This window comes from Scylla paramamosain, chromosome 5 (genome assembly GCF_035594125.1).
Source record: "Scylla paramamosain isolate STU-SP2022 chromosome 5, ASM3559412v1, whole genome shotgun sequence".
In the NCBI taxonomy this organism is placed as follows: domain Eukaryota; kingdom Metazoa; phylum Arthropoda; class Malacostraca; order Decapoda; family Portunidae; genus Scylla; species Scylla paramamosain.
In genome coordinates, this window is record NC_087155.1 from 31042556 (window position 1) to 31056124 (window position 13569).

Consider the following 13569-nt stretch of genomic DNA (forward strand, 5'->3'; position numbering starts at 1 on the left):
AAATGAGTATGAAAACTAATATTTGTCTGTTTTTCAGATACTTATTAATGAACAGTGTAAAGTAAATCCAGAACCTTCTTTAGCTCAGGAGTTACCACCAGCCCCCAACCTCAGCTTGTCTTCATCTCTACAGCCATCCAGTGAAGCAATTTCAGCTTCAGTGAAAGATAATAACAGTCTAAAAGCTCAGTTGTCCTCAGCACAGCCTAGGTTTGGCAATTTCCAGAGCAGAAACTTATATCGCACAACATATGATACTCCAAAATATAGAGCTGGAGGTGTATATAATATAGAACATAAAATATATTTAGACTATGTTAATGGAGAATCAATTCACAAAATAGAAAATAAGGAAAGCTATGTAGAAAATGCATCTCTTCCATTTGCACCTAAATACAAGCAGAAAAGATCTTTAAATATATCAACATATGTAAGAAAGTCTGTGAGGAGAGAAAATGACCCTGTCAATGAAAGAAGCATTTATTCCAAAAGAGCCAAATGTAAAACTAAAAGACCTTTTGTGAAAATTGGAAATAATTTAGAAAGTAAAACAAGAACTAGAGTGCGCCGTAATGATGAACGGCAAGAAAATTATGTTGATTTTGAAAAAGAGGATGCTACAGAAAACAATAAAGTGTTCAATGAAAGTGTCTGTGAATCTGAAACAAAAACAGTTGCAAGTATTTACCCTCAGTATTTTATCTACACCTGGGTTCTCTGTATGGTTGCCCTGGCATCCTTCCTCAAGCTGAACTACCTGGTCAAGACAATAGTGCTAGTGTTTATGGTAACTTGCTATGGCATCCTCATCATCAACTTCAGGAGTGAAATTAGTAATTGTTACAGGTAAGAATGCTAAATGAAATGCTAGAATTTATGATCTCTAGTCTTATTCTTTTATAAAATAAAATTTGACTGTTAGCTCATATCATCTTGGTCTCATATTCATATTTGTATCTCACACTCACCAATACAGTACAAAGTATAGAGACGATTGCACAGTGATGTATCTAAATAGACAGTAGTGAAATAGTCAGTAGACATTTGGGAGACATTGTCATTGTTCTCTCTGTCAACCACATTTGTCTTGCAACAATCCAGATACATATTTTGTGACTTGTTGAAGTCCTTCAAGTATATTAGACTCTTCAGTATGAAGCAGCAATATAATGATGTAATAAACTGATTCCTGTAACGTTTAAGTATAAATATTACTTTTGGCTGCAATGACCTGGGTTGAACATGGCAAAGATAAAATATGTTGTATGGAAGCGTATAAGAGCTGAGCACAATGAAAACATTTTAAGATTAAGGAACTGTGACAGATGTACAATCTAACTTAAGTTAATATGTTTCAACATTTTTATTAGTGCATATGCTTTTTTCAATAGCCATTCTAATCTAAATGCACCTCTTTTCAGTGGTGTATCCCTGACTTCTAAACTGGCAGTGTTGCTGGTCTTGTTTTTTTTTATGGTTTCCTATCATGGTCGACTTGTGGAAATAACATCTCGTCTGGACTTTGTTTGGAAACAGCAGGCCTTAAGGGAACTCACAGACATGAATGAATGTCGTCTGTACAATACTCAACTTTTGAAGAATATTCTGCCCGATCACGTAGCCACTTACTTTCTGTCTGATGACAGAAGAGGCGAGGTGAGGAATTCAGTGTCTCAGTTCCTGTGTTGTTCATTTGCATGTTTCCTCAAAAAATTTTATCAGTTTAAGATCAATTCAGTAGATATAATGCATCTAGAAAGTACTTGCTTTCCCTCAAGAAATTTCTATAGCAAATATCATTGAAGATCTACTAGTATGTAATGCACTACTTTGCATTAATTTTAATTCTTGTGAGTGATAAGTAAATTGCAAGTAAATGAAAAAAATTAATTATACATGCCACAAAAAAATCACTCATTCCTTAAGGATAGTAATTTTTCTCTGTGGCTTTTGTATTTTTATCTTCTTGAAAGATATATATATATATATATATATATATATATATATATATATATATATATATATATATATATATATATATATATATATATATATTGTAAACCCTCATTATACTGGACCCTATTGTAGTCGATTTCCACATTTAACGGATATGTATGGCCTACGAACCATCAATCAGATTTACTGGATAAATGTTGGTAAATGAGGCTCAACGCCCAGCTAGCGGCCAGACTATTAACTGTGTATTATTAATGATAATTCACTAAAAGCTTACAACACATGTTCCACAGTATTTTACATCAGATACATGTTTGTCATCATCACAAATATTTTATTACACTGTCGTGTGTTGGCATGTTTGGAGCTTCCTTCTAGTGAAGCTCATCCTAGTAAGAAATCCTGGTTTGCAGTGGTGGTGGTTAGGGAGTGAGTGAGGATGGGAGGGAGGAACGGTGTGGGTGTTGGGTGGTGGTGGTGGTGGTGGTGGTGGTGGTGGTGGTGGTGGTGGTGGTAGTGGTGGTGGTGGTGGTGAGCACACACCACACCAACCAGGGTTGCACTTTCTGCCATAATTATGGTATTTTTGTCATAATTTGGTGTTTGTCTGTCATCTGCCATACATTGTCTACCATACACTATGCCATAATATAGAAAAAAATGTCATAATTTTCACATTGCTGTATAATAATTTGGGCTGGCTGGCAACGCAACCCAGCCACCCACACACTGCTTCTGCCTCAGTCTCACACTGGCAGATATTATTAGAGGTTGTGATGCTCTTGACACACTCACCAACACTTTTATTGGATTTTCACCTTTAATGTCAGTGGCTTCATCCCAATTAATTGGGTATAAAGGGGTTTACTATATATATATATATATATATATATATATATATATATATATATATATATATATATATATATATATATATATATAGATAGATAGATAGATAGATAGATAGATAGATAGATAGATAGAAGTAGGTAGATAAATAGATAGATATATGTATATGTATGAAAGTAATCACCTTTTGTTCCTGTCTATGAGTTAAACTGGTCTTTAATAGGTTCTAATGATTCTACACTAAAACCCCATATAAGCACAAAGTCACTCCACTCTAACTTGTACCCGTAAATGGATTTATTCTCTTCACCATGATTTGGGGGTTTACGTCACCCCTGATAAGGTATACAGTCATTTCAAAAGCATGAATATATTTTAGTGGATGTGTATATGAAGCAAGGCCTCATTCTGTGATGTTCCTAATTTCAACATGTAGTGATCCTTGCTTAACAGCATGAATGTCATCATTTTCAAGATATTTTTGAGCCAGAATGATTTTCAGAAGAAATGTATACTTATACTGCACTTGTTTTTGATATATCACAGACCACCTCATTGCAATTATCTTAATTTTCCCAAAGTTTTCTACTTATTATCATCCCTCCCCTGCCCAGTGTACTAATGTAAGAGTTAATCATTTTCTTCATCCTTTCATACCTTTCACTGGCATGCACCAGAACTCTCTGAATCTATTTTGTCCACCTTTCTGTGGGATGAACTAACTTAAAAGAATAGTATCACAATACTTCCTGAACTAATTTATCAAAATTTTTTTTTCCATTTTTTTTAGGCAGACTTTTCTTTTATTGTAGTCCTAGATCAGACTCCTTTACACACAAAAAAATTTTGTTTTCTATCTTGATTTCCTTATATCATTGCTGTCTTCAAAAATAATGGCTGTACACCTGAATTGTAAAGATGTAGTGTCTTATTTTCTTCCATCATTTTCATGTATGTACTTCATATTGGTGTTAGAAATTGGTCAGATTTCATACTGAGAGCATTCTAATTGTGTTTAGATTTTTCAGGAGTTGTTTTCTAAGGCATATGACAATGTGGGAGTCTTGTTTGCTTCCATCCCAAATTTCACACAGTTTTATTCAGAAGATGTCAACAGAGGAATGGAATGTATCCGACTGCTCAATGAAATCATAGGTAAGTTGTTATATACCTGAATAATTTACCATATTATTAGTTGATTTATTGGCAAAACATTGTGATGTTTAAATTTCTCAAATAGTAAAGTTGTATGATAAAGTTTTGTAAAATAATAGAAAGTTTGCATTGGTAAAAGTTTTTAAAACATTCAACTGATTTATATTAATTTTAAATCTTTCTGTTAAGAAAGCATTTGTCATTTCTGGCCGTGCTCTCTTTACTAAATGTACTCTGTCTTATGTTTTGAGGAAATCAATAACAAAATTAAAAGGAATTTCAGTTAATAACAGTGTTATATTCCAAGATTATTTAACAAACAACTAACTAATCAGAGACAATTTATTGAGAGCAAAACTTCTCTATAAACAGATTAGATGAATATTGACATTCATCTTTCTATTTATCAAGAGACAAATACCAACCATGCATCTTCCCCTCACATATTTGCAAGTCCATGATCACAGAAATTTAGTAGAGACTAAAATGTAGTATATTCACAATGTAAAGCAAATTGTAGCTTGCAAACCTTAAGCTCATGGTATTAGCTTTCCCATCTTTATCATTCTTAGTATCATTATATATATATATATATATATATATATATATATATATATATATATATATATATATATATATATATATATATATATATATATATATATATATATATATATATTCATTATTATTTTTTTTTTTTTCATTCTTTTATTTTTTCCCTCTTTCCCTTTCCATTAGCCGACTTTGATGAACTCCTAGATGAGAAACGCTTTGCTTGTATTGAAAAAATCAAGACGATTGGCAGCACTTACATGGCAGCATCTGGATTGAACCCAACAGAGAAGGTGAGTGGCAATGCTTGTATACTATTGTGGAATTAATCGTGTGTCTGTGGCATTCAGCTCATTGACTTGGTTATATATATATATATATATATATATATATATATATATATATATATATATATATATATATATATATATATATATATATGTATTTTTTTTTAGGCATTGTTTTACTATTGTATAAAACAAAACACAGACATACAGAAATAAAAAAAAAAATATATATATATATATATATATATATATATATATATATATATATATATATATATATATATATATATATATATATATATATATATATATATATATATATATATATATATATATATTATAAAATCTAGCCCACCTTTCTACCTCAACTGTGCAAAAACAACTACCTACCACGCAGACAATGAGATCGGCATTGCATGAGTGACTGTGCTCTCTCTCTCTCTCTCTCTCTCTCTCTCTCTCTCTCTCTCTCTCTCTCTCTCTCTCTCTCTCTCTCTCTCTCTCTCTCTCTCTCTCTCTCTCTCTCTCTCTCTCTCTCTCTCTCTCTCTCTCTCTCTCTCTCTCTCTCTCTCTCTCTCTCTCTCTCTCTCTCTCTCTGCTCCTTCCCTTGAACAAGTGCACCTGTGTGCAACAGCCAAACACCACATCATTGGAACTGTGGAGTACACAGTTCCAAACAAGAATTTAATTCTTTTTTTCATGAATGAGGCGATGCTACATTAAGCATTGAGATTATTGATAATAGTATGAAATATAATGTACAAGTATAAAGATTTAAAGAAATGATGAAAGGCAAAAGAAATCACTACATTGTATGCTATTGTGTGAAAATAGGGGGTGCTGCAGTTCCACAGTGCCTATACATGAGCTGCCAGTGAATGACATGCCAGTGTAACATTTTAACTTTAGTTCTGAACACACTATATATAAATATCAAAAGCTGTTTCATCTCTATGTATTATGATCTTTATTTTTCAGTTAATGTGTAACATTGCTCTTTGGCTTCTGATTAGAAATAATTTCTCTCTCTCTCTCTCTCTCTCTCTCTCTCTCTCTCTCTCTCTCTCTCTCTCTCTCTCTCTCTCTCTCTCTCTCTCTCTCTCTCTCTCTCTCTCTCTCTCTCTCTCTCTCTCTCTCTCTCTCTCTCTCTCTCTCTCTCTCTCTCTCTCTCTCTCTCTCTCTCTCTCTCTCTCATGAATGTAACAAAATGTTTTAATCTGGGGGATGTTATTTAGAAAATCTATGTTTATTTATTGCAGGATGCTGAGGACAGCCATGCTCATTTGTGTGCTTTGGTAGATTTTGCTCTGGAGATGAAAGCACGATTAGAGGATGTCAACAAACACTCCTTTAATAATTTTAGGCTTCGAGTAGGTATGTGACATAACTCAGTTTGAAGGACATACTACTAAAGTGACTTGATCTTACATTAATCAAATTTCTCGTCCACTAACTGGTGAGGTTATCTTAAGCCAAGCAATGAGGGCATTATGTTTTGTAATTGTCTTATTCTAGTTATTAAATGTAACATCAGTCTTCTTCATTATCATGTTATGGTTTCTCAGGTACAAAGATTGCAATATTTATAAAAAGAATGAGTGTAATTCAGGATTCTTCATTTAATGATATTGCTAGAGAAACTATGCTTCTGATTATCTTTCTTGCCAGTAAAGTATAATTTACTTCTTGTAGCTTAATGATAAAAAAGAATTAAGAAATAACAGTAAGAAAATTGTTTAGTGCTACTAATCAGTTCATTATTATTATTATTTTATTTATTTATTTATTTTTTTTTTTTTTAATAGGCCTTTTGATATATTCTCAGGAATCAGTCATGGTCCTCTTGTTGGAGGGGTGATAGGGGCCAAGAAGCCTGTGTTTGATGTATGGGGTAACACTGTCAATGAGGCGTCAAGGATGGACTCAACAGGTGCTAATGACACCATCCAGATTCCCAAAGAAACTGCTCAGGTAAGGGAAATATTAAAAGCAGATGATATTTGTTAGCCTGATAGATTTCAAGATGAAATAAGGATAAAAAAAGGGACTGGTGTTTAAGGAGAAGAAAGAATTTAATTGAGACTGTCCAACTTATTGTGGTTGTCTAAAAATTGAGCTGCTTGACTTTAATTTTTGAAGAGGAGTTGCAATTCATGCACTATCAGCCAACCTGAATTAGTTAATATGAATACGTAGTATGTGTTTTTTTATGAAATACTCCTATTTTTTAAAAGGAGACAATTATTTTAGGTATGAAGGGTTATCTCTGAGTCCCCATCTCGGGAGGGAACCACAAATGTCCCCAGGTCGGACTGCCCTTCTGACAATAACCCTAAGTGTCTTGACACCCTCTTAACTTTTTCTTCATTAACTTCTGCAACATTCGCGGTCTAAGATCTAATTTTTAATCTGTAGAACACCACCTCTCCTCTTCTAAACCTCATCTTCTTTTCCTCACTGAAACTCAGGTGTCTGAGGCAACTGACAGTAGCCCCTTTTCTGTTCCCTCCTACTTTCTCTATCCCCATTGTCGATCCAAAGCTGGATGTTGTGTTTATGTGTGCAATGACTTAACCTACTCTCGTGCCCACACTCTTGAATCTTCCGAGTTTTCCATCATCTGGCTACAAGTACAGAGTCACTCTCAAACTAAATTTATCTGTGGTGTATACCTCTTACCTAACTCCTCTGACTATAAGAAATTCTTTGACTACTTAACTTCCAAAGTGGAGCACATTCTGACTCTCTTCCCTTTTGCAGAGATCTCCATTCTTGGAGACTTCATTGTTCACCACCAGCTTTGGTTTTCCTCTCCCTTCACTGACCATCCTGGTGAACTAGCCTTCAACTTTGCTATCCTCCACAACCTAGAGCAATTGGTGCAACACCCTACTCGTATTCCTGACCATCTTGGAGATACACCCAACATTATTGACCTTTTCCTGACCTCTTATCCTTCTGCTTATGCTGTCACCCTCTCTTCTCTGTTGGGCTCCTCCAATCACAATCTCATATCTGTATCTTGTCCTATCACTCCAGTCCCTCCTCAGGATTCTCCTAAGCGAAGGTGCCTCTGGTGTTTTGCCTCTGCTAGTTGGGGGGACCTGAGGAGGTATTTTGCTGATTTTCCTTGGAATGACTACTGCTTCCGTGTCAGAGACCCATCTTTGTGTGCCAAGCACATAAAAGGTGATAGTGTCTGGCATGGAGGCATACATTCCTCATTCTTTTTCTCGACCTAAACCTCCTAAACCTTGGTTTAACACAGCTTGTTCTCGTGCTATGCATGATAGAGAGGTGGCCCACAAAAGGTACTTAAGCCTTCCATCACCAGAATCTCATGCACTTTATATTTCTGCCCAGAATCATGCCAAGTCTGTTCTCCAACTAGCCAAAAACTCCTTCATTAACAGAAAGTGTCAAAATCTTTCAAGATCTAACTCCCCTCCAATAACTTTGCTTCTTCTTTCCCTCCTTTATTTCAACCAAATGGCACCACTGCTATCACATCTATTTATAAAGCTGAACTCTTCGCTCAAACCTTTGCTAAAAACTCTACCTTTGATGATTCTGGCCTTGTTCCTCCCTCTCCTCCACCCTCTGACTATTTCATGCTACCTATTAAAATTCTTTGCAATGATGTTTTCCATGCCCTTGCTGGCCTAAACCCTCGAAAGGCTAATGGACCTGATGGAGTCCCTCCTATTGTTCTCCAAAACTGTGCATCCATGCTTCTGAGACATCTCCACCAGTTTATCTCACCCCCCCTCTAGCTGCTAACTCTGTACAAGGGCTTTATCTGTCCATGTATGGAGTATGCTTCACATGTCTGGGGGGTTCCACTCATACCGCTCTTCCAGACAGGGTGGAATCAAAAGCTTTTCATCTCATCAACTTCTCTCCTCAAACTGACTGTCTTCAGCCTCTCTCTCATCACCACAATGTTGCATTTCTGGCTGTCTTCTTCCACTATTTTCATGCTAACTGCTCTTCTGATCTTGCTAACTGTATGCTTCCCCTCTTCCCACGCCCTCACTGCACAAGACTTTCTTCTTTCTCTCACCCCTATTCTGTCCATCTCTCTAATGTAAGAATTAACCAGTATTCTGAATCATTCATCCCTTTCTTTGGTAAACTCTGGAAATCTCTGCCTGCTTCTGTATTTCCACCTTCCTATGACTTGAATTCCTTCAAGAGGGAGGTTTCAAGACTTATCCTTCAGTTTTTACTACCACTTTGGACCTTTTTCTGGGACTGGCATCTCGGTGGGCTTTTTTTTTTTTTTTTTCCGTTGGCCAGTGTCCCTTCTACATTAAAAAAATGTAGATTAAAAGTATATATTACATAATTTTTTTTATTTTATTTATGTTATTTTTTTCATTTTTTTCAGATTCTCAATTTTAGAGATTTCCGTCTACAATACAGAGGAAAGATTTCTGTTAAAGGTAAAGGAGAGATGGACACATATTTCATACTTGGAAGGAAGGACACCCGACAGCTGAACTTCAACAGACAGCCTTCCACTTATAACTCACTGGCAGAAGTGGTCTATGGCATGGTCCAAGCACGGAAGAAACAGACAATAAAAAGAAGTAAGATTAGATGAGATTTTTCACAATATTCTTAACAATTACATGAAATCAGTTTACCAAATTTTTAAACTTACATGTGTATACTTTTATTATGTATTCTAGCAAAATGAATCTCTGTATGCCAGATTGATAACTAAGAAAATCTAAAGATCTAATACCTGTTTTCAATTGTCCAGGCAATACATCAGTAAGGAGAGACCGTCAAAGGAAAGTTTCACCATCTGAAACTGGTATGTCTACATCATCTGTCAGTGGAGGTGGATTTGGGACACGGGACTTTACTCCAGGACTTTCTCGCAGAGGAGGCAAGCTAGAAAAAACTACTTCTTCTCATCACAATTTGCGCAGTCTTGCAAGGGATGACCATAGACCAGAAATTTCCAGTAAAGGGAAAGATGAAATTGTATAAAGTGTATTATGAAGCAACTGATGTGCTTTGTGGAAATAGATTACATCATTACAGATGTGAAGATGAACTTCCTTCTCAGAATTCACATCTCATGATTGAACTCCCAGTGAGAAAAGTTTGTAAATAACATGCACAAAGCCAAAAGATAACAAAGTTAATGAGTGAATTCCAAATATATATATATATCATGACTGTCAAAGTGTTTGGTGTACAGCATTGAGTGTGACACCAGTGTAAGGAAATGCCACATGGAATGTTGCTGCCTCAGGTACTGATTATTAAGTAAAGGTTTATGCATAGCCACAGAACACTAATCAGGAATGATAATTATCTGAAAAGGAAACATTACAAAACTAAGATGTAAATACGTGTGTTGGTATTCGTGAATCACAATATTTGCATGTGGCAACAATAGATGCCACAAGTTACAGAAATTGTTTCAGAAGACAGAAAACATTGGAGGAACAAATTTTTTGATGACAATAAGTTCAAATGAGTATGTGATTAGATTAATTTAACTGAATGAGACAGAACAGAAATGCAGTGATGTAAGGTACTAGTATGTGATGTCCCAATCTTTCCAAATATAGACTTCATAAGAATTTGCTACTTTATCATAGAAATGGTTGATCTCCTCCCTATCATGTCTGCACATGCGATAGAATCATCCATAATACTACATTTATATTCACATTCTCATTTCATAACATGTCATCTCTGTCTGTAGTAATTAGTATCTTCAACCTTTTTTAATCTTTTTTTTAGTGATTCACCTCAGCCCAAAGATGTAAAACTAGAGTGGATGTATAGATTGAATGTGTTGTAGAATATTTGATTTACCTAAGTACCATATTTATTGTAAGTGCCAAATAAGAAAAAAGAGTTGAAAGATTTTTCTGCTGTGAAGAATTCCAAGCTTCTGTGATACACATGACAACCATATGCTGTCAATGTATTATTTAAAGAAATAGTAATGCTGTAGAAATTGGTTTCTTTGTTTGACATGAGAGTTTGCATAATCCTGGCGATGCTATGAAAGTGACAGCTGTTCAGGGGAGTGGTTTGTATATTTTCTTATTAACTATATTTATAATGCAAAGTTCATGATCATGAGATTATTCTAGGAAACTTTCTTAGTATCTAGTATTTTACTTACCTATGTAGTATCTTAGTGCTGAAAGCATTAAGTGATTCACAACAGAAAGGAAGACCACAAATATATTTTTTAATGTAATTCTGTATGAATAAGTCATGAACACACAAGATGTCACTATATATAAAATAAGTCACTGTGCATAATAAATATCTGAAATATATTTCAATTCTTAACCTCTTAATTATCTCAATTGTTATTAACATAGAAACAGTATCCTTGCCTGAGATAGATCATATCTTATCTTTAATTACAGATGAGTGGACTTTGAAAATAGTAAGTGTATTGATAACTGCATTAGAATACCTGGACATACTTCTAGCCACTCCAGGGGAATCCAACAAACTTTTTTTTTTTCTCTCGTGTAAAAAAAATGTCATTTGCCTCATGCTTTTGGCACATAGCTTTGACATGATTATACTTTGTTTCTGTCTGTTTGGAAGCAACAGTTATGTCATGTAAATTGTAGGTGTGTAACCTACTGATCAAAATAAGTAAATTAATGTTCTTGCTTTTACTTTTTTTTTTATTATTATTATAGTTAATCCACCACCTTTCCTGTCATTCTTGTTTCTTTGATTATTATTTATTTTTTATTTATTTATTTATTTATTTTATTAATTAATTTATTTATTTTATTTATTTATTTTATTTATTTATTTATTTATTTATTTTTTATGTAGAAGGCACATCAGCCAAGGGCAACAAAAATGCCATACCCCAAACAAGGTCTGAAGTGGTAGTAAAAAAATTGAAGGATAAATGTTTTGAAACCTCCCTCTTGAGGGAGTTCAAGTCATAGGAAGGTGGAAATACAGAACCAAGCAGGGAGTTCCAGAGTTTACCAGAGAAAGGGATGAATAATTGAGAATAATGGTTAATTCTTGCATTAGAGAGCTGGACAAAATAGGGGTGAGAGAAAGAAGAAAGTCTTGTGCAGTGAGGTCACTGGAGGAGGGGAGGCATGCAGTTACCATGAAAATAGTGGTAGAATATAGCTAGAGGTGCAACATTGCAGCACTGAGAAAGAGGCTGAAGACAGTCAGAGGAGAGGAGTTGATGAGATGAAAAGTTTTTTATTCCACCCTGTCTAAAAGAGCAGTATGAGTGGAACACCTCCAGACAGGTGAAGCATACTCCATACATGGACAGATGAGCCCCTTGTACAGAGTTAGCAGCTGGGGGGAGGGGGGATGAGAAAAATTGGCAGAGATGTCTCAGAATGCCTAATTTCATAGAAGGTGTTTTAGCTAAAGATGAGATGTATAGTTTCCAGTTTAGATTATAAGCAAAGGACAGACTGAGGATGTTCAGTGTAGAAGAGGGGGACAGTTGAGTGTCATCAAAGAAGAGGGGATAACTATCTGGAAGGTTGTGTCAAGATGACAGATAGAGGAATTGAGTTTTTGAGGCACTGAACAATACCAAGTTTGCCCTGCCCCAGTCTGAAGTTCTAGAGAGATCAGAAGTCAGACATTCTGTAGCTTCCCTTCACAAACTGTTTACTTCCTGAAGGGTTGGACATCAATGAAAAGATGTGGAAAAGTGCAGAGTGGTATCATCAGTTATGTTAACTTTTTTATATTATTATGTTTCTGTAATGTACATTATTTGAGAAGATCAGGGAACCCATTTGAAGCTAAATGATTTTTGGCCAGCAATGGAAATTAAATTCCAGACATTAATTCTAGATGCCAAGCAAGGCTTATTAGCCAAACAGCTAAGTAAACTCCAGTACTTAATAATTGAAAAGAAAAATAATTATAATAATAATGACAATGATAATAAATACTGGATGAAAGTGAGGACATTATTATGACAGCAGAAACATGGACACAGATTTAATAACTGAAAATCATATACTTTTTTAAGTTGCTTCTTAAAGGAGTGTATTGAAGGAAGAACCTTTAAGATGAGAGGGATGGAATTCCAGGTTTCAGTTCCTAGATAAGAAAGAGACTTGAAAGAGTGTTATGTGTGGGTACACACAAATTTTCATGAATACAAGTGAAGTAGGTGTTTTGTTGTCATAAGGTTACAGATATATCTCTTATGAATTGTTTATACATGTAAATACCAATTTGCAGCTTATTTGTATAAAAGTTTTAGTAAATTTGTTTCTTTAAAAAGAGGTTTTGTGTGTGCAAAGAAGTCACTGTTTGTTGTGATTCTTATGATTTTCTTCTGCAATCTAAACAGAGGTAGCAAATGTGTGGGGTAAGTGCTGCACCAGACAGGTGTACAATAGTGTAGGTGTGGTAAGACATGAGCATTATATAAAATCAATTCTCTAATTTGATACTGTAGAGACAAGCCTGGAAAGCTTGAGAATTAGGTTTGTTGGATGATGTTTAAGGGTCATAGTATCATCATATGTTATACCTAATAATGTATGTTTATCATTTGTTTATAATGTTGTCCTGGAAGAATAAGGATAGCAGAACTAATGGTGGCTTATTAGGAAATAGCATATAAAATGTTTTATTTAAGTTTACTATCAATCTATTACTTAAACACCATTTATGGAAAATTTGTAGGTCAGTATTTGCTGTATGTATCATCAGTAGGATTCTTGTCAGTGATATAAAAAGGTAAGTCACCCAGCAAGAAGAAATG

General features: G+C 34.8%; 2 protein-coding genes across 5 annotated transcripts in view; one reads left to right on the forward strand and one right to left on the reverse strand.

Moving 5' to 3' along the window:
- LOC135100827 (adenylate cyclase type 8-like) overlaps nucleotides 1-11116 on the forward strand; it is an 80638-nt gene extending 69522 nt beyond the window's left edge. For 3 of the 4 annotated variants that reach the window (XM_064004203.1, XM_064004205.1, XM_064004206.1), the window contains 8 exons: nucleotides 38-846; nucleotides 1422-1656; nucleotides 3825-3960; nucleotides 4699-4805; nucleotides 6059-6173; nucleotides 6625-6770; nucleotides 9190-9391; nucleotides 9568-11116. In XM_064004203.1, the coding sequence (XP_063860273.1) occupies nucleotides 38-846; nucleotides 1422-1656; nucleotides 3825-3960; nucleotides 4699-4805; nucleotides 6059-6173; nucleotides 6625-6770; nucleotides 9190-9391; nucleotides 9568-9800 (1983 nt within the window). In that variant the 3' untranslated portion in view covers nucleotides 9801-11116. The remainder of the gene's footprint in view (nucleotides 1-37; nucleotides 847-1421; nucleotides 1657-3824; nucleotides 3961-4698; nucleotides 4806-6058; nucleotides 6174-6624; nucleotides 6771-9189; nucleotides 9392-9567) is intronic. The other variant, XM_064004204.1, reaches the window with a different exon arrangement.
- The window catches only part of LOC135100830 (corrinoid adenosyltransferase MMAB-like), a 51714-nt gene that overhangs the window by 4452 nt on the left and 33693 nt on the right, over nucleotides 1-13569 (reverse strand). The gene's annotated exons all lie outside the window — the stretch shown is intronic.